This window comes from Telmatherina bonti (genome assembly GCF_933228915.1).
Source record: "Telmatherina bonti genome assembly, chromosome: 14".
Lineage (NCBI taxonomy): Eukaryota > Metazoa > Chordata > Actinopteri > Atheriniformes > Telmatherinidae > Telmatherina > Telmatherina bonti.
This window is the reverse complement of record NC_136612.1, coordinates 29,475,782-29,498,019: the sequence shown is the minus strand read 5'-3', so window position 1 is coordinate 29,498,019 and position 22,238 is coordinate 29,475,782. Positions and strand designations below refer to the sequence as shown.

Below are 22,238 nucleotides of genomic sequence, written 5' to 3'. Positions count from 1 at the left end.
AACAAAAAGAGATCAATGCATACACGTATGTGCACATACATACCCACCTACATATATATGTATATGCACTCGCACATACAGTATATATATATATACATATATACATACACACACACATACATACATACATATATACAGATAGATATACATACATACATATATATATATACACACACACACACATATATATATATATATATATATACACATACATATACGCATACATATCCATACACATACATGTACACATACATATCCATACACATACAGACATATACATACATACATAAGTACACACACATACCCACCCACACACATAAATATATACACCCACACAAGCCAACTCTAGATTCATGGTCCCTGTGGAGAACAAAACCATTGACAATCAGGAGGACCAGAAACTAGCAAGTTAAATCAAAAAGACAGAAAGAGAGCTACCTGCTGTTAGTGAATAAACTTGCTGGATGACTCAGTGACTGTGACACATGCAGAACATTCATGCAGAACATTCAGAGTGGAACGTGTTCAGAGAAGAGTGATCATGCCAATGTGACCCCGCCCGCCTAGGGCTAGAGGCAGGCCAGGAGAACCCAGAGACCCGGGTAACCGACAGTCACCCCCAGGTACAGATCCCAACCACCCCACCCCGGAGCCAGCCATGCATCCGCCCAGGAGGTGGCGAAGGAGGTCCCCAACCAGAGTCCCCCGCAGTCAGGGGGAACAGGCCCCAGCAGGCCCAGGCCGGCAAGGGCCGATCCCGCCGGTCACCGGCCACCCAGGGCAGACAGAGCGAGGGCCCCAAGAGCCCGAGAGCATTATTATTATTATTATTTTTATTATTAAATAGTGTAATAACAAGGAGGCCTGCTCACAAATAAACTGTGCTCTTTGTGAAAGATACAAATATAACCCCCAATTTATTTTTTAAGGGAATGAATGGTCTCCTAATGTCTATGTACATCTCCAGTTTCATTAATTGTGTCACAAAACTTGCCCATGTCCCAGTGTAATTTTTTTTTATCAGTTTAAACTTTTCATATTTCACATGAAGATTTTTTTGATGAAATATGGGAAAATATTAACCAATATCGCCTGATAACCCGATGAAGGCTAATTTGGCATCTGATTTGCATCCTGTGTTTTCTCTGAGCCCGCTCCAGCTAGTAACATCAGTCTGGGGAACAAAGCTCCAGATTCAGGATTTTCAATAATAAATTTCAGTCTACAGTTAAAACAAATCAAAGTATTTCCTGTTTTTTTCCTGGGACATGGTACAAATCATTTGAAACACTCAAGATAAATGCAAGTCAGCTGTACAATAATAGGTATTTCTTTCTGAAAGTTTCTCTCTGGATGAGTGCAGGAGTTCTCTCTGCCTCGTTTTGCAGGAAAAAAAAAACATTTCTACATTTGCAGATACTTAAAGAAATGCTTCCTTTAAAATTCATGACAATATAGAAATTCTCCCCAGGCTATTAGGTTTCCTTCTGTGAAAAAGTCCCTTACTTCATTCCTTTCTTTGCCCAACTTTTGAATCATGATTGTTTCAATCAACTCAAACCAATTGCAGTAATGAGCCAACTGGGAATTTTCCTGCTCACATGAACTATGGCTCCATCCTGACTGGATAGGAGGAGACAGGCTTTCTTAGATTCATTTTCCCTCATCAAAATTTATATTAGCTGACAACATTGTAAGACTAACATGGTGGAACTGACCCAAACTCAGGGCCGACCATGTTACACCAGCTTGTATCACACGAATAAATCAATGTTTTTTGCTGGGTTGGGACTATTTTTCAGAGGGTTGGAATAAGAATTCAGGAACCATGGAAAAAGAGCTGATGGCTGTAGAAGAAATACAATAAATACACAGAATGAGTCTGTGAAGCAGTCATCCATCAACTTGTCAATGCTGACAGGGTGAGATTATGGAAAGAAAGCGAGAGCATATGAAAGTAATATTTCACATTGTGCTCACATGTCACTGTCTCATTGCATTACTGCAAATACATTTCAGATTGACAGTAGAAAAAAAGGGAAAACAGGAGAGACTGAACACTAACATTTCTGTTTTATATTAACCTTGAAACAGATTCTTTGTATTCACACGTATTAAGGCCACCGAGCAGCATAAGTAGCTCCTTAAGTGTATCCCACCCGACCTTGTAGAAGACGGATGAATGAACTGATTATCTTCATTTTAGTTTTTTTTTTACTTTTAAAACCAACACACATATGTCCATAAAAACCTTCAGTTCCTTATTATTTTCCCATAACAGAGTGCATGGGGGGAAAAGATGTATTCCTTCATAATACCCACATCACACTTCAGAATTCATCGGCCCTGGCATGATGTAGGTTTTTCCAGGTTTGATGATGTTTATCTTGACATGCAGCTGGAGTCTTAGCAAGATACATGAGATGACATGAGAAACCCTCTGCTGCGCCTGATAAGTCAGGGCCACTAATCAAGACCAATAAGCAGCTGTGAGTGAGAGGTTAGCGGGGCTCTTTGGAAGGAAAGGACACCAGTTTATCTCCTTTAATGGCAGAAAAAATGTAGGAAGTGGGCTCCATCACTATCATCAGCTGAAGAACAAAGCACACAACCTTTAAGCTGCTCCTCACAGGGGGCCCTTCCAGCTAAACACTGCTCAGCTTGTGTGCTCATTAATGTGTGTTTAAGACATACATATGGATTAAATACAGAGGTTTAATTTGTGTTGCCTATCGAGACGAGTTGATAACAGTTTCCAAATGACTTTCATAATGTGGAATGTTTGAGCGACTGGTCTGTATTCATTTGCTGCAGATAGGTGGGATTTTACATGCAGCCAGAATGTTTCCACAGCACAGGAACTCTTTTCTGACTCAAGCTAGTGTTGAAAAGGTGCAGAAATCTCCAACATAGAGCAGGTTTTCAGAACCCTACATCTGATATAGTCTTTTCCTGGTTCAGTTTCTCCAGTTGTTTCTTCGCCTGACTGCTGGAAACAGACTGGCTAGAGAGGAGGCCTCTCTTCTGAGGTGGAGGGAGATGACTGAGTGGAGTTGTGACAGGAAAGCTCTGGGCTTATGGAGGGTTTGTGGTCTTCTGGACTGGAGGTGTGGGAGGGATTGTATAACATTGGAATCAGTCAAAGACCACTTAATGAGTTAACTGGCACAAAGTCAAGTACTGATTAACTTTCTCCATTAAAATGATGTTTCACCATCATACTTCTTTCACCTTAACACCAAGACTCCAAGGTCTCTGTCTGTCAGCTCTAAATGTGCTGTCCCTCTCTACAACCCTGCACAGAGGGGATGGGGGCTGAGGGTGGGGCTGGGGGGGAGAGTGGTTGCAAATGAATGGAGTCCCATTTTTATCAGATGTCCTTGGATTTGCACTTGTTTCCTTGAGCATCTTCCCCAGAAACAATGGAGCCATTTTCAAACATGTCCACAGAAAACAGATCTTCAAAATGAAGCTCTGTAGAGCAAATAGACAAAAAGAACATTAAAAGAAAACTGGTGATTGGTGGATATTTTTAAGGTAAATTCATCAGTCAGTTTGGGAAAATGGTTCCGAAAAAGAGAACAAATGAACTCATTTTGGCCCAGTGCCTTCAAAGCAGCTTTAGTCAAGCGAGCCTCGGGCACAAACTGCAGGCCCTACAGTAAAGGATGAATGAGTCCTCTCAAAACTATTTTATATTTAAGCTCTCCAGATGAAGAAATTGTCCTTCTGTGGGTTTTTAACTGAAACTAAAAGGGCATGCTGCTCCTTTTATTGGGAAAGTCATTCTTCACAAGGGTGAAAGAAATAAAGTCATTATTCCATGAAGGCTGAGCTCAGGGTCATTTTGTTGCAGTTTAGCCCTATTCTGTGAAACAGAACAATAACACACAAAGGCAGTTTTGTTCTGATTTGTTGTTGAGACCCAGTTCGTACAACCATCACTTAGAGTGACCTCAAAGCAACTCTTCCTGTTCTCAACTTTTTAACAACATCCCTGGTTGACCAAGTGGTAAGGCCTAATTAGAGTATTACTCTGGTAAAACGGGAGAATGGAGCATTGATTAATAACAGCCTCAGTCGGGGACAGGCCTCTGCTCTTATTAAATCGACCATAATCAGGTCAGCAAGTCTCAATGCAGTAAAAAGTGATCTTGAGCACCTTGGATTATCTGATTACAGAGAAATAATCGGATCTGGGATCAGCTACAGTGGACTCTAATTAGGCCAGAAGTGATGATTAGCTGAGGTCTGAAGGCGATTGTAAAGGTTAAGAATTGCTGAGGAGCACCTTTCATAAGTCTGATAAAATGAATAGCTCCTGGAAGTCAGGAAACTGCTTTCCACTGGCCTCAAGATAGGCATTTTTAATTATCACAGGAGGAATTATGGCTCCATCCAGATGGTTCGAGGCTTCTGAAACATTTAACATGCAAGATTGTTTTTTATTTTGGAGTCATTTTTAGTTTATTGTTCCACTCCCCTGTAAGTGTTAGTAAAATGGTTTTATCTACAAACCTGTAACCTCCAGGCAGAGCTAGAAAACCACCTGACAGGGGTGAGAGCAGGGTTTGAAATCATGTTTTTACCAACAAGCTGATTTGAGCCAAACTTGACTTGGCGGGATTTTGCTTTTCACCTTATTAAAAAGCAGAAAAGAGGAAGCTGCTTCATGTGGGACACAGAGTGATGACAGTGAAGCTAACTGGGAACAGAGGGTGATGGATAGCGTGCACCAGTAGATTCTGGTGCCTGTTCTGTGGAGCAGATGGGCCTCCACACTGCTCGGTGTGGTGTCCCTCATTTCTCATCTGTTGTCCCAGTCCTCAGAACCACAGGAGAAGGGGGAGAACATTTGGATGTGCTCCCATCACTGTGAGATGAGGAGTTTTCCTTTTTTTTCTTGTTGACAGATTCTGGCTGGCTGTTGAATTGTTTTCCTCAGCACCTGGTCTGCTGTGAGACTTCTGCTTTCTTCATTTCCAGGGTCTAAGAAATGCGTTTTGGAGAGCAGCTAGAATCTGCTGGTCATTATTTAAGATTTATTTCACTGGTTTAGCCTTTTATGCAAAGTGGATCTTTGCATAGAAAAGATGTTGCAGGTTCAGTCACATTGGAATAGTTGTTGTATAGTTAAAACTTCAGCAGATTACAAAATAAAAGATGCAAATAACCAAAAGTCACTTGACAGATATAGTTTTGATTATTAGATTTCACAAGTAACTACCTTTATGAGATTTAAGAATGTTATTTTATTCTGAAATATGACATCCATAAACATCCAAATGAGGTATTTTAGGTGTAGACTGTGAAATCTGAACTTAACAGCAACATTTTCTTATTTAAGATCTCATTTGTCATTCTTTTCAATCACCATCACCTTCAGTCAGGTCCTGAATGTTTTTATGAACAAATGACTTTGTGTAAAACTAAAGAACACAGACAGACGTTTATCTGGAAAGTTTGGTGTGTATAAATGCTGCTAAAATGGGAAAATTAAATGTTGAGTTAAAGTTGCTGGGTTTTTTTTACATTGCTTTGTGTTTTGCTTGCATCCAGATGATAACTGGTCGGACAGATTGTAAAGAAAAGGTATTAACATGTCCATAGGCTGAAGCCATGTGAGAACGGTACCAACCTGACTTTTCTTTCTTTCTTTTTTTTTTCTTTTTTTTCTTTTCCCACCTGCAGCTGACCTACCTGCCTCCCCCATGGGGAGAGTGCGAGTCCAAAGCACTGAAGTCAGGTTTTTTCCAGGTCTACAGTGTAACCGCCTGCAGGATTGACTGCGAAACGCGCTACATCGTGGAGAATTGCAACTGCAGGATGGTGCACATGCCTGGTGAGTTGAGTAACATTTATCAGCAAAAGTTTTCAAACAAGGTTGCATAATTTGATTCAGGATTAAAGACTGACAGGCCTCATATTGATATGGGAATCGATACTGCATTAGGTGTGGGCGTGTGAAAAAGTCCCACGATTACAGCATACACCTGATGGAGGAAACAAGCGCTGCTGTTCCAGTTATGCACATGTTTCACTTCGCAGAGTTTTCCAAGAAGTTCATGTTTAAACACCGACACTGAGTTGAAACCTCCTCTAACGTGTAATATTGAAAATGTTCCTAGGTGATGCGTCGTACTGCACACCGGAGCAGTACAAAGACTGTGCTGATCCGGCTCTCGGTAAGTCCCACACACCTACACACCAGTTAGAAAATGATGCCCACACACTGTATGCAAGTATACATGTGATTAATAGCTCAGCAAAGGATTATGATAATGCATATCTCCTATTTTGTCACAGCATTATTGCTAAGCTGAGAAGTGCTGAATTTTAATATGAACATATATGCTGTACGTATATGTGTTATATATTAATGAAACCCAGAACAATGAAGTCAGCCAGCAGGTGAAAACTGGTGTTCTGTGTAACAAGGTGCACAAGTTTCAGTGGATGTCACTTCCGAACTTTTTGATTTATCGAGAGGAGGCATCTTAATACTGCTGCTTGTGTGTGAAGGGCTCATCAAGTCTGTAAGCAGCATCGGGCCAACGGGAACGGCACTTTTAGAGTTCAATTTAATGCATGGATAGCCAGAAAGATAATGCATCATATTTCTTGCATTAAAGTAAATTTACAAGGACATGTCAAATGTTTGGCAGCCTCCTTCCTTCTGATTCAGGATATCATTTAAACTTTGCCAGTTTTATGTGGGCTGATCTAGCTGCTTGGAAATATTGATCCGATTTTCTTGTTTTATTCTTTTTTTTTTTGGTTTTGACTATTTATGACACTGCTCTCACGCCTCAGTGTTGTATTTTACCATTAACTTGAGAGAGACTCATGAAAGTCAGATAAGACTGTTTTTTATTTAAAATGTAAATGTAATTCTCTAGGAGGCATTTAAAAGTCATGGTTTTGGCTCTCAAAGTCAGAAGGATCATGAGGAGTTATTTTATAACATGTACTGTATTTCATTATCTATTTAAGGGCCACAGGAAGGTTTGCAAATACACAGTGAAGAATTGGGGTGTACACTCAGCGTGCTGCTTGTTTACCTAAAGAATCGTTCTCAAATATGAAAAGATTTCATTTTGCAAATTGCAAATTATTAGGATTTAAATCATCTCCATAGCTGTTATTGTCACTTATGGGAGGCAACAATAAGGCTGATTTACTCTTCCACAAATTAGGCACATAGCTTCACAGGAAGGGATATAACATAACATCTGATTCTTTACAAGGCATCAATCTCGTGCTGTAATGGTCTAAAGGCTCCCAGTTTTCCTTCTGGATGGGTGCTCATTTTGTCAGAATTTATTAATGTGTCGCCGTCAGTAAATGAAGCTCTCAGCGACGGACCCAAATGCAGATGCATGAAAGCAGTAAAAGTGACTTTTATGGGGAAAGAATATGACCACAGTTCAGTCCTCATATCCATTCTGAGACCTAATCACAGACTTAAACGACCTCACAGCTGGAGGACTTGAGCGCTTGAATTCAGGGCCTGAAATAGTCTCAATAAAGGAAATGACGCACAACACTTCAATAGTACATACATATAAATACAAAAACAAATCAGCATGGAGTGAAAGAAAAGACAAAGCCCTTAGCCTTTGACTACCAAACGTCTAGACAGCATTAACACAATGAATTCACTGTTTGAGGCTTTTCCCATTCTCCCATTGGAAAAGCAGGCACTCTGACAGTGTCTCAGCTGCTAGAAGTTAAAGCTTCAGCTGTATCTTGTGATGGCTTTAGTTTGCTAGGGAGAAAAAAACCAATTGGACTCTGGAGCAATAGAAGAAGGTCATGTAGTCTGATGGGTCCAGGCTCACTTTGTTCCAGAGTGATTGGCGTCATCAGGACATGAAGAGATGAAGATGAAGTGATGCAGTCATCATGCTGAGTACAAGCCTGTGGGGGGAGTCTATCATCTGGGTTTGCTGCAGTTGGTCTGGTCTAGGTTCAGCAACATTACAAGTCCAAAGAATGAGGTCAGCTGATACCTGAGTACTCTGAGTGGGTTGTTCCATCTTTTCTGATGGCACAGCCAGATTTCAAGATGGTATTACCAGGACTCATTGGACTGACATTGTGAAACAGGGGTTCAGGGAGCATGGGACTTCATTTTCACACATGAATTAGCTCACATCGAGTCCAGACCTGAACCCCGTGGAGAATCTTTGGGAGGTGCTGGAGATGGCTTTGTGCAGAAGTCTGAATCTCCCATTATCAATACAAGGTTTTGGAGAAAAATGAAGGCATTTCTGTTCTGAATTTAATGTGACATTGAAGAAGCTTATCAAGGCGTTCCACCTTAATGATAGCGTGTGGATTATTTCCTGGATGCACAGTGCATTTAAGCAGGACGATCCCCCGCTTTCCCCTTTACTGTTCAGTACCAAGAGCAAACTGACAGTCCGGAGCATGAACATCATCAGGGAGAGCGTTAGTCTAACAAAGAGCAGGTAGGATTCAGCTTGGATGATGACTGAGAGCTGATGAAGAAATTGGAAGGAGATGCATGAGTGGGTGTGGTGAGTCAGACTGAGGAGGACGGCAGGATAAAAATGTGTGAGGAGGAAAAGTTGGGATGTGGCTGTAAGGAGGAAATCGTGACATCCGCACACTAAAGTTTTTCCCCGGCCTCTTTTAAGACTTTCACTGAGTTTATGACCTTGTTGACTGAGGGGGGATTTGTTTTACATTGTCCATAAAAGATAAAAGCATAAATCTGACGAATAGCAGTATTTTAAATCTGAGCAGATAGCATAAAAGCTTCCCAAGTGATTTAATTCAATAAACTGCAGGTAGGTAGCTTCATAATTAGGAGTCTATTTTCCACCATGAGGCAGTTTCCTCATCTGTTTAGGTTTGAATTATTGATGAGGACAACAATAGTTGGAGTCGGCCCAATAACAACAACTTCAATATAATCCCGTGAGTCAAATGTCAACAACAAAGCGTGTGTTTGTTATTTCCAGCTCACATTTTGCCAAAGATAAACAGGAAATTACTCTGGACTCTGCTATATTGCTGTCCTGACAGACCCACTCACAGCTGCAGACATTATATGTTCGTGTGCATTATTTTATGATCCTTATATTCTAATAAGTCAGCTGTTAAAATTTCAGTCTTAAGTATAATGTATATTTCAGGTTGACAGTTGTATTTTTACTAAAAGATAATGGACGATGAGCTACGTGAAAACAGCCTGAAGGACCAGAGAAATATGGTCCACAAGCCAAAGGAGGCAGCGACTGTGAGTGACTGTTGTAAATTTAGGCTGTTCTGTAATGGGAGGCTGCACTTGAGCATCACTGAGCATTACTTCTATCTCCTTTTATTCCTTTAAAATATTCCTAGATCCAAATCTGGATCATCCCCAAAAATCACTTGTTACTTATGCTATTTGTAAGATTTCCTGAAAGTTTCAACAAAATCCATTTATAACTTATGTTACGAGTTATGAGTTATGTTACCAACCGACAGACAGACAGACAAACAGCCAACGCTGCCAAATACATGACCTCCGCCTTGGTAGAGATAATTCAAAGAAAGACCAATAATTTAGCTTAATGATTACAGTTGGTGGTTTGTCTCATAATCTTTTTCTTATTATTTCCAAACCTATAGATATGTTTTTGTTTCTCCAGTCTAAACATGCTAGGAAACCCTCCCAGTTCATGCTAGTTGATGACAAACAATCCAAACCTGGTAATTAATGTTGTTACTCTGCAGGGCTGCAACCACTGGTTTTGGTCTTCTTGCTCAGTAAAACACCAATTTCCTCATATTTACTGTAAAAGAGAAAATATTAAACATACATTGTGTAACAAACTGAAAGCCCAATAAAGCAATTTTATATACCACTGTTTAATACTTTGTTTTTGATCAATCAAGGCTACTTGGCAGTAAAACCAACTAATGGCTCCATTCAAAGATTCAAAGGCGCTCTGAGTGATGTTAACTCTCACATCACAGCCGCATCATTCTCTCTGCCACACAAATGATACATTGATTTCTGGAAAGCCAGGAAGGTTCAGAAAAGATGTCATCAAGGGCAACAAAACTTTCAGGCAATCATCAGGAAGGCTGCAGACTCCCACACCAGGAGGCCATTTACCATCACTCAGTGTGTCATTAACATGCACTCAAAAACACAAGGTACAGTGTGTGATGCATGAGGACTTTGCGGCATGTTCCAGACAGCTCTTTTCCTGTAATTGGCTTCGTTTAGGGAACTGTAATGCTTTCTCAGTTCCTACACACAGACACACACACGCACACACACACACACACACACACTGCTTGGACAGTGAAATGCAAATAAATTCCAGTTCAAACTCCAAATGCCAGTTTGCTTTACCCAGCAGAGGTCTCGTGAGCCAGAGATCCATCGGGTTTCTGTCTCTGAAAATATGACACTCAAGTTTTGGAAACACATCTGATCATTTATTTTTCTCATTTTGTTGAAGGAAGGCTGCTGTATCTGTGGTCCGTGGGCAGTTTTATTCTCTTGTCGTTAGTTTTTGAGGAAACAGAATGCTCCAAAAAAGTGTATCCAATCAGAAACACTATTATTTGTGATTTCTGATAAAATCCATCCCATCTATCTTAAATATGACCACTTAAACTTTACTATAAGCCTTTTCTATCACGTTTATGTTAATTTCTTCTCTATAGACTTGAGAGTGAGAGAAAAAGTGTAATGGAGGTGGACAAAAAGTGAGAAGACAAAGAAATCAAGCATTTGAATGCATGAGGCTTTGGTCTCATGAATCCAATAACGTCTCATTTGAATAAAAATAAGAGACCACAGTGAAGCCATATTGAATTTCCTTTTACAATTACATGACTGTGTGGCCCTGCCAATGATTAGTGCACCGTGGGGGATATCTGCCTCCTGCTCAGTGATCTGCAAGCCTAGCACAGAGATGCTGCAGCCAGAAACTAGCAGAGTTCTTGTCTTTTTCCATCATGACAGTGATGCGTGAATCTTGTGAAGATTTGGAGTCCAAGGACTTTTAAGGTAAGGTGGATATGAGATCGTTTTAAGCAGCATCACGAAATCAGACTTTAAGGAAGTGATTTGTAAGCAGCCTCATTCCTGCAGAGGTTTTGCGCAGAGCTATATTTGAGAGGCTTGTGTTGCTTAGCATTACCATCAGTGATGCCAGAGAGTTGGTGTTCTGTGGGAGGCCGTGGGCTTCGCACAACATTATCCAGCGCACTCAAGTTTGTTTTTCCTCAAACTGCCAAAGCAGAGCCTTGACTTGAGCTTTCTGCGGCGGGACTTTGTCGCTGCCAGCATGAAGGCTGTTCCACCCATGCTGCTCAAGGGCATGTTTGTGTTTGCTGCTTTACATTCTCTGCTTTGTGACGCCGACAGTGACTTATACTGTCATTACGGCTTCGCAGGGCAAACACCCACATGACCTGAGACGCTGTGCATACAGGGCCATGCTGGCAGTCTCCGTGGTTATTCACTGTGTCCATGTTATTATGCACGGCCTTTGATTTTAGGTAGAATAGACTGATTTTCAAGCCATGAGATTATCTAAAAACAAACCGGCTGTTGTTTTAAGCCTCATGTTTGTTTTGTTGTTCATCAGTGGAGAAAAAGCATTAAGGCCCAGTTGGCTCTGAAACAGATGGATTAATTGAAAGTTGTTGTAGCTGCAGCAGATATCTCACATCAGAACTTTGTTAAACTAGGTAAGGATTATTTCACTCTACGAACAGTTTGTTGAAGAAAAAATAATCAAAAAGCACAAGTTATGTTATTAAAATGTCATTTTCTTGGATTAGATGCAGTTAATGGTAATATAAATGATCATCTGCATAATCCTGTAATGGGTTTTACATCAGCATGAAATGGTTTGGTGAAAGTAACGCTTCCATTTAAACAACATGAATTAGCAATAAATCCTGTTTTATGACACTGGAAAAGCTGTAAGCATGAAACAAACTTCTCTACAGCAGAGAGCTGGACAAATATCCCACCGATTGTCAAACCTCACGGTCAGGAAGAGCAGCTTGGTTTTTGTCCTGGTTGTGGAACACTAGACCAGATCTTTAACCTCGGACACTGGACCAGTTTGTCCTCATGGTTTGTGTGTATATCAAGGACTGGGAAAAGGGTTGCAACTGTGTTCCATGTGAGGCCCTTTGGTGTGTCAGGGCCTGTAATGAGAGCTTGGTTTGAATGAAGTCAAACTGGTGTCAGAAGCCCTCCTCCTGTTACTGGTTCTGTTCATAGGATCTTCCATATGCTGTCCATCTATCTATCCATCCATCTATCCATCCATCCATCTATCCATCCATCCATCCATCCATCCATCCATCCATCCATCCATCCATCCATCCATCCAATCTCCTGGCCAGGTCTCTCGCCAAAGAGAACCAGAATAGACTGCATCTCTCAAGGTCACTCTGGGAGAGTTGGAAAAGAGAAGTCTTGGAAATACTGGTCAGACTTTTTGCCACCATGGCACAGATTCAGCTCAACTTAACTGTCAACTCAACTTTATTTATAAAGCACTTTAACTCAACGCCAGCTGCAACAAAGGGCTGAACAAAGAAGTAATACGTTAAAAATGTGTAGAGTGAGATCTGAATAGTAGTAGTCAAAGAAATAAAAGATAAAACAATAAAAGCAATCAAAAAAGTAAAAGTAATAAAAACATGAAAGACAGTAAGAAAACATTTGATAGAAAATTTAAAAAAACAGTCTCAAACTGGGTGAAACGTCGGGACATAAAAATGGGTCTTTTGGCAGGTTTTAAAAATCATCAGCGATGTGATTCTCTAAATTGTAGCAGGAAAGAATTCCATAGTTTTGGTACCTCCAGAAGGTCTGGCCCCCCTGTACCTCTCTGAGCTGCTTACCCCATGGCACACATTCAGTTCCAGTTTATTCTCACACTCATACTTACACACATCAGTGGGAGAAACTGGATGGATACACAGACGGACGGACAGATGCAGCAGACATTTGGCACATACTTAAGAAAAGCAGGATTTTTCCATCTGTAATATATTTAATAATTATTGCAGGATTAAAATGTTTAGAGTAACTTTACAGTTCCTCCGGCAGTTTTGTCTTCTTTTATTACATTATTTTACATCATTATAATTATTATTAAATGTCCCAACTTGAACCCATGTCACCTTTCTGTCAGATCACATAAAAATCCTCCTTGCTGACCTTGTCATATTTCATTTCTTCATCTCATCGTGCCCTTCTAACATGCGTGGCATATTCTGTGGTCCCTGCTGACAGTTGATCTTGTTATTCTTTATTAGATGAATACATTAACTGTTTGATTTGCACATGGCTCTCCTTTTGGACCTTTTTATTGCATTTTATTATCAGTCTGTGGGCAGAGGTCCTTCAAGTATACGGGTTATCTGTTACACAGTCACATATGAGTTTTCTCAGGGATGTGGGTCTTAATCAAATAGAAACATTGTCAGCATGAGTTTGATATCAGCATGTGAGCCCTTCGCTTCGTTACTCTGACTGTAAACTAGAGACTGTGGAAGTTAAGACTCAATTTGCTTCTGCAACCTTTTCCCTTTGTCCATCATCCTCTTCCCATCCCATGACATATCCCCGCCCACATTTCTGCCTCCCCATCAACGTGTTTGTGTAAAGCTAAACTGTCTTCTGCGGAGAGCAGCAACTGCATGTGCAGGACGCCATGTAATATGACCCGCTACAACAAGGAATTATCCATGGTCAAAATCCCCAGCAAGACCTCAGCACGCTACCTGCAGAAGAAGTTCAACAAGTCAGAGAAATACATAACGTGAGTAGACATTTTTCTTATATTTACAGCAAAGTTTCCGTTATACAAAGCAGCTGTCCTACAGCCATGATCTTCAGATCTTAGGAAGTCAAAGATGGCTCAAATCAAACTTTCATGAAGCTCATCAAACTAATTAAAAGGTGTAAATCACAGAAACTCTGTCTTTAGGGGGGTTTATTCCTTAAAATATAGGTTCGCCCTATTGGTTTTGGTTCAGACCAGGAAAACCTTGAGTTTTTTCTCATGTTACCCCACATAGAAATAAAATTAATCAATGAATATTTAAGATTATGCAGCATTTTCAATCATCAATGCTAATGCCTGATGAAAATTTAAGCTTTTTATAGCAGTGCTGATTGACAGGAAATCAGTAGCCTGCAGCCATTTAATAAATCAGATGGAGTCTTTATAATTATTATAATTTCCCCCCGGAATTCATAAATTATTTTTCATTTAATTTAATTTTATAGATCAGGTTTTGAAGAGGAAGAGGAAATGAATGTAGACACATGCTCAGCTCATTACTCTGTAGCATATTTCCAAACCCCAAGTTCAGTTTAAACGGATCTAATGGGCTTAACCTCCACAGCGCGGGGAGCGATGCAGAACTCGTACGCGGTGTTGGATGCCAGCACAGCCCACGTTGTTTCTGTAGACCTGTAGGAAAGTTGCAAATACCTGAAAGCTTTGACTCAGACAAGCTGCTGACTTACTCATTGTGTTTCATGTCAAGTGATGACCTGAGAAGAATTTCATCTTGACAAATATCCTTTTTTTTATCCTTTTGTTTGCAGAGACAACATCCTGGTTCTGGATGTTTTCTTTGAAGCTCTGAACTACGAGACCATCGAGCAGAAGAAAGCCTATGAGGTGGCGGGCTTGCTGGGTGGGTTTGCTTCAGTGCATCTTTTTCAATCTGAAGAGGCCTGTGTTGGTCGTGAACATGTTACAGATACGTTTCAGTCTTTGAAAAAACACGTCTGTCTGCCTGTCTGTGCATGTTAATGGAGCCACATGTTGCTGGCGCATCAGCAGCCATCTTGTCCTGTGCTGTGAAATGACAAAGGAAAGCACTCTGCGTCCTTCTTCCACTCTTCTTCTTGTGACTGTACCTGTGTCTTTCTGCAGGGGACATCGGTGGTCAGATGGGTTTATTCATCGGAGCCAGCATCCTCACCATCCTAGAGCTGTTTGACTACGCTTACGAGGTCAGATTCTCTTCCACACACATCATTCCTTCTCATAAGTCACATCTCCAGCAAGCTGTCTTGAACCTGAAAGCAAAAAAACAGATGAATTCCTGTGAATAGCATTTAAGGCAGATGTGCTTTTTTTTTTCTAGATATTTCTAAAGGTTGGTTTTGATAGATGTGGATAACAACTCATATTTTTTTTTAGCAGTGACCTTCAGTGACTCTTGTTTTTGGGTTTTGTGGGAAGACAAAAACTGTGACCAAAGCAACAAGATGTGATAACAGATGCAGTGTTCCTGATATGAAAAGCAGATAAGCAGAGATCCCTCAGTGCTGACAGAGATAAAGGACCATGAGATTGTACTTTTCCATCTCCTTTCTATTTTAGAGCGTTTTGTCCAGCTCCACGGGGCGTTTACATAGAAAATGAGAAAAATAATTGCAGAGATTTTTTTTTTCTTTTAATGACCATAATGGAGTAATTGGAATAAGAAACCTTTAAGAGCCTTTGTGCAGAAATGATTGTAACTGGGTTTGTTGCTCTCTATGCCACCTAATAACACTTTTACTTTGCAGCCAAATTTCCTTTTACAGTCTGGAATTGCATAGAGACCTCGTGCAGATCCTCTTTTGCAAGCAGAATAAAGGCTTTCTGACTTATTTTCTGATCTGCAGGTGGTGAAAGACCGATTACTGGACTTGCTGAGCAGAGAAGAGGAGGAGGAGAGTCATGGAGAGGACGTGGTGAGAGCTTCTTTTAACTCTGTTCTCCTGACTGGAAGCTCTGTGTAGGAGGTGCCTGTCAATTTAGTATAATTACTTTCTTTCAGATCATGCATATTAAACCTTTAACCCCTCTTTGTAATTATACCTCTTTATATATGTGTTGAAGTAGAAATCCTCCTCATACCAACTGTAATCTGCCAGTTTAGGATAATTGTGTGTATGAGGCTGCAAATTGAGAAAGCATCCTGATCAGTGTGAAAATACCTGCAAGTCACACAGATGTTTCTAGAGCCATAAACATCTAACATGAGGAATTATGCACGTCCAGAACTGATTGTATTTCATGAAAACCAGATGCAACACGCAGGTGTGTGTGCAACCCTTTCAGCCTTGCAGCATCACTTTTTCATGCTTCCTCCTTTTAAGTCTGATGCAACATGAGCATGCTTTACATTATTTCAATGTTTTCAAAACAAAAGAACAGTGATTTTTTTATACACAGCTCTGCTGCTTCAAAGCAGGTCTGTCAGACTTCTCAGACAAAGCTTCAGGCTTTGTGTCTTTCTTCAGAAAAATGCTCGGATTTTCTCAGGTCTGATTGTTCAGATTTATTCTTCCCTCCACCAAATGTCAGTAATTGCAACAGAAGTGCATCATACAGTGTGTCCTATTTTTGGAGAAGTGCTCTTTATATCATGCCAACATCCTTTTTACCTTTGCTTGTCACAGACAGATGTAGTCTGCTTACGTTTCATCAACCTGCATGACTTTTTGGAAGTTTTGTGATGAGGATGCAGATGTTTTCTGCCTTGTGCAGTTCACCACTTCAGAGCCAGCTGAGTGTCTCTTAAAGCCAGAAAAAGGTTAGGATTTGCCTTGTTGATAGAGTTATTCTAACATGAAAATTACCTGTCCGTTTATAAAAAGGTTACAATCAAAGGTAGGTGGCACTTTCTCCTGCTCTGCGACCATCGATCTTTATGTACAGAGCTCTGCTCAGAGGAACCCCACTGCTGCTGATTGCAGGGAAAAGGTCTCAGGAGTCTCTAAAAGCTTCATTTATTTATGAATCTTAGTAAAAGTTTTCTGTTGCTAACAGCGTGGTTTTATTCTGATGCTTCTGATTCTGACACATTATTTGTTCCTTCTTTAATCTGACAGCTAATAACAAAACACAACTTTTTATTATTTATTTCACAAAGACAAAGTCAAAGCGTAGAAGTACTGTGTGAAAAAACGTGATTGAATAGCTTGTAAAACAGTGCCGTGCTGTCAGTCCCTCACATCATGACATGTTTTGGTCCGTTCATCTCCACCATGCTCCTTCATTTCATCAAGATTTGCAAAAAAAATTTTATTCTTCATGTCCCTCAGCATTTCACCAAGGTTTTTTTTTCCTAATGTTGCTGTCATAATCATGCTAACTAAAGCCTGTAGCTATGTGTAGGTTCTCTGAACACAAGCAGGATCTGATCTTGCTGCAAAGTCTAAATCCTGGGAAGATTGCAAACAGTGTGGAACATGTGAATATTTATTCTCTGTTTGGAACGATAGACTCCAAATTGTTTGGAAAGAACCTCGCAACCCCTTCTAGATTGATGGTCAACAACATTTGTTTCTCTTAACATCATTACTGATGTCTTTCCTCCTTGGCATTGTGGTAATGCACACCTGAATCCTGCAGATCACCAGGAAGCCAAAACTGTTGAAGCATAGTTATTTACCAAATTCAAAGAAATGGTAAAGACCAGGTGTGTTAATTTCCTGATAAAATGATTTACTTTGTATCTGAGAACTGATATTTGATCAGGTTTCCTAACTTCTCTTTATTTCTTTTCCTTTATTTACTTTAAACTGACTTAAAGACTGTTTTATTTTGAACTCGACTTCTACTCAAACTACTAATGACTGTAAACTTTTATGTTTACTCCCACTCTGGAAGTTTGTAGCTTTAAAACTTTCTTTTTCTCTTTGCCAGAGTTCCTGCGACCCGGTGGCAAACCACTCTGAGTCCATCAGCCACACCGTGACAGTCCCCCTGCAGACAACGCTGGGCACCTTGGAGGAGATTGCCTGCTGAAGCCCTCCTCCCTCCCACTCAGAGTCACACACATCCAGCAGCTGCCTGCACCAGGTCCCGCCACATCCTTTGTTACGGCATCCTGCAAGACCTGAACAGGGGAGGGGAAGAGACGAAGATGAGTGCAGGGGTTGGTCTGAGGACGGTGCTGCGCTCTGTCACACCCCTCTATCTGAGGCACTAATGGGGATTAAGAAGCTGTCAGATGGATTTATCGGGACTCTCTGTCACCCTGCCCTGTACTGTAGTGGGAGGGTGGCCTCTGCTGCCAGACCTTGAGTGGGATCTCCATTTATACGCACACAGAAAATCTAAAACTGAGTGGAGCAACTGTCCATGAACGGCCTCATCCCTGCGCAGAACATATATGTAACACATTCATGTCGCTCACTGCCAAATGAACTGTACAAAGTTGGTCTTAAAGTGCATGCGTCGATTTATCTTGCTGTCTTTAGGCCCGACCGCAGTGTTGCTTTTCTGTACATGTGCCATTTGTCTCTTTATCTGCAGGGTGGGCCCACACAGGGGGCCCAGGTGAGACGTCAGCCTTCGAATGTACAGATTGAACAATCAGATCAGGTGTGACGGATGGATCGCTCTATATCTCCTCTAATGAGCAAGTCATTTCTTCATCAACCATCATGAAGAGGGAAGGTTCACTGGTTCACAAGCATTACTGAGAGAAACCTGATTTTTCTTCTGTTTTTTTTTTTTTTAACTAAAATGGTGAAATTTGATTTGCATTGGCAATTTTCCACCACTTTCAGATCAATCAGTCAACCAGAGGACGAGTTTGCTGTGCGACTCCTGCGGTGCTCAGCTCTTACCTACACGCATCTTTAAAGCGGTGTCTTACCCTAACTGTTACTTTATGAGCAGGAAATACTCATCTGCACCTCACCTGAGCACCCAGCTGAGGGAGATCATTTGTCTGCCAAGCATTTTATGTACACAACTAGGCTTCTGTTATTCCATTGTTTCACTATGAGAATGTCAACTAATATTTCAGACAACTTTTCCATTTAATCGAGGATTTTACTTTATGTTCTTCACTAAAAAGAAACTTCAATGTGAAATCCATTCAACGATTATAAAATGACTACAGAAGCACCATAAAGAGACGAGATATTTATCTTTTTTTTTCTTTTTTTTTTTTAGTATACTGAGTCTGCTGTGTTGCACTGTAAATAACTGTTTTCATTTCTCTCATAAAACGGGTACAACGCAGACATAACTGGGTTTGAAAAGAGCTTTGGTAAAACACCAACTCCATGTCCAGGTTTTTATTTTCTGTAATCCTGTTTCTCAGTCTGCCGTTTTTGGTCTGTTATGTAACAGCCAGTAGCATTTTGGATTAGCTGAATGTCATGCTAAAAGAAATGAAAGACCAGACATCCTCTGCAGAACTGAACCTTCGGTGTTCAGACTGTTGCGTAAATAACATGTGGCTTTACACCAAAAGCTTCTGCCAGACTATTTAGAAGATTTAGTGTATCTGAGTTTTCTATCTCTAGTCCATGATCATCCTCGCATGGTCTCTGCCGTCATGGAAATGTACATTACAGGTAGGAATGAATTCAAGTGCTTTGTGAAACTGTTTGAATTATGATTTCCCATCTGTGGCTCGACCTGCCGTCTCTGTGTACTCATGTCGTGGCTTCTGACGAACAGTCCTCGGCCATCCTGCGGGGATGCGGGACAACTGTGTCCAGCTCCTCTTGGCGGTGGCGACGCTGGCTGTTTCCTCTTTCTACTTTGGCTTCAGTCGTTACCGCGGGAAAGCGAGTTCTCATTTTGTGATGCAGCATACAGTATGTGTTTTTAATGTGAAATGATTAAATGAAAAAGGTGTTTTGCAGCAGTTGTTGTGCTTTGTTGATGAGGCAGAACAAAACAAGCTTACTTGTAGGCACATTTTTAATGTTTCACACAAGACACAATATAAGAAGACAGCTTTTCGCGCCGCTAGCATGCCCACACTTCCGACCATCTTGTCTCCTCCAAGCGAAGATGAGGAAAGAGAGGGAGAGCAGCTGACTCCAACTAACATAAAAACTTCTGGTTCTTCGGATTGGCCTGATTTTTACATCATGTTTAAAACCTTAAATAGGTTGTAAAGAACATACAGCTGTGGTATTTTGTGTGTTATGGAGATCATTTTTCTAAAAACAACACATAAAAAACCCAAACCTTTTTACAGCTCCATGTTAAGCCGGAGCTCTTCTGAGACATCTCCTTAACAACTGTCATCCATCTAAAAAGTCCACGTATGGCTGACTTCATCTGCAGAAACCAGATGCTTTCCAAAGTTACTGTTTGGGGGTTAAATTGTCCCCCTCCCTCACATTTCTATTATAACGATGCTCCACAGATTCTCAGTGTGGTAGAGGTCAGTGGAGCAAGGTGTCCACAGCATGAGTTTTTCTCCCTTCATACCCACAGCAGTCAGATTCAGTGGTGTATTTTGCTGCATGAGATGGAGAATTGTCTGGACGACAATGACACAGTGGCAGGAAATGGTTAGTTAGAAACTCAGAGGTCATTTTAACATCTTCAAGCATCCTAAAGGATCCTACCATCCCTCACTGCATGGCTCCAGACCAGACATCACTCCGCAACCACCCTGCTGATGTGGCAGCCTTATGGGGACATGGTGGCCGTCAACCACCCATCCCAAACTACAACCATGTGGACCGTCCAGTGTACGACATTCATCTGTTAATAAAACTGTTTGAAACTCAGTCTTAATGTATTTCTGAATCCACTGCAAACATTTCTCTTTATTAAAAGCTTCTGGATGGTAGACAGCAGGAGGAGTGAGTACTGACCTTTCTTTGTGTGCGCAGTAAAAACACTTGGAGTCTGCAGCCGCACTGAGCAAAACACTTGTTTCCTGATTCTGAAATATTTGCTGGAAAAATGCTCGTTTACAGATGTTTTTTAAATGTTAGGAAGCAGCTGATTGGCTGCAATATATAATGGTATCTGAAGGAATTTAAATATGGATTTATTTTCTATTAAATATAAGTTTACAGAACCCGTGCAATTTCACTCAAATGGTTTGACTGGTTAAATGGGTTCATCTCCTGCAATCCTCATTTGGTCTGCCTCTTGTGCACATAGTAACATGTGCAGCCAATCATGATGAGTACAGTCCACCTGAAGACACCTGCACTGCTGCTACTTCACCAGTGGTGATGACGAGGAGCATTTCTATCATTTTAATTCACAGCAGAAGCTGAGCAGCAACATCGACTATTTGAATTATTTACACCCAATTTCATATTTGGACCCAAAGAGGATTTAATCTTGGACACAAAGTGGATGAAATTCAAGGGACCAGTATCATTCTGAGAGCAGCAGAACAAATCCAAAATGACACAATATGCAGTAAGTTTTCTTATATTTAATTCTGACCAATTTACTGCAGCTTCCACAGCTGTAGAGAAATATCAGCAGCTAGAGATGAAATTCAAACAGAATGAAAACTTATTAAACAAAAACAAAAAGATGTCACAGTGCAGCAGTAAACTGTGGAACAAATAAAATCAGTGATGTCAGTTTCCAGCAGTCCTGACATGGTGTTTATGTGGTATTTAATGAGATCAGACTGTTTCCTAGCATAGAAAAGATAATTACACTTTTGTGCTTTGGAGAAACCTCTTCCAGGAAAACAAAGTTTAATTAAAACCTGCAAAAACAAATGGAAATGACCTAAATTGAAATTTGTACAGCAATAATGAGCTTGAGTGTTTATATTTGTCATGTTTTATCCTGCAGTTTACGCTGAAACCCCATATGCAAGTGTTTTGCAGGGACGTATTTCTCCAGGCTTCTGATTGGCTTCAAACATGTTGGCTTCCTTTTGCTTCATTCTCTGTCAAGATGAAAATGTTGAGGCTCTACAGAGGATTCATGTTGTCATATCTTCAGTCCACTTCTTGTTTTATTCGTAATTCCTCTGCCTTTTCTCCATGTTTCCATTCCTTTAGAATGGAAGATCATGTCTGATGAGGCTTTGGTGAAATATCAGCATAGATTCTCAGTCATCCAGGTGTTGTTAGTGTTAAAATTTAGACACATAATAATTCTTCTTCTGCACTGTTTTACACTGGAGGTCATCCATCTATGTGCTGATTTTGCAGGTCAGATGTTGTCTACCTGCCCAGCAGGTGAGGTAAGTTAAGAGACTAGTGGAAATATCTTCTAATGCCAAGCACAGCTGTAAATGGATGGTGGCCATCAGGAGCCAAAATTCTTCAAGACATAAACATGTTTCCATGTGTGACTGTCTCCAGGAGTGTCAGATAGCAGTGACAGTACTACAGGTATGCATTTTGTCTTCCTTATTGTCCCAAACAATACTCTCTAGGATAGAGCTCAGAGGGTTCTCACTTCACACACACTTATTTGTCCATT

General features: G+C 40.7%; 1 protein-coding gene across 2 annotated transcripts in view; it reads left to right on the top strand.

Annotated features, from left to right (window-relative positions):
- The window catches only part of asic2 (acid-sensing (proton-gated) ion channel 2), a gene marked incomplete at both ends in the record, with an annotated part of 405,375 nt that extends 387,556 nt beyond the window's left edge, over positions 1-17,819 (top strand). For both annotated transcript variants that reach the window (XM_079253556.1, XM_079253555.1), the window contains 7 exons: positions 5,692-5,842; positions 6,129-6,185; positions 13,667-13,820; positions 14,615-14,706; positions 14,949-15,028; positions 15,689-15,757; positions 17,718-17,819. In XM_079253556.1, coding sequence (XP_079109682.1) covers positions 5,692-5,842; positions 6,129-6,185; positions 13,667-13,820; positions 14,615-14,706; positions 14,949-15,028; positions 15,689-15,757; positions 17,718-17,819 — 705 coding nt within the window. The remainder of the gene's footprint in view (positions 1-5,691; positions 5,843-6,128; positions 6,186-13,666; positions 13,821-14,614; positions 14,707-14,948; positions 15,029-15,688; positions 15,758-17,717) is intronic.
- Positions 17,820-22,238: the final 4,419 nt, after the last annotated feature.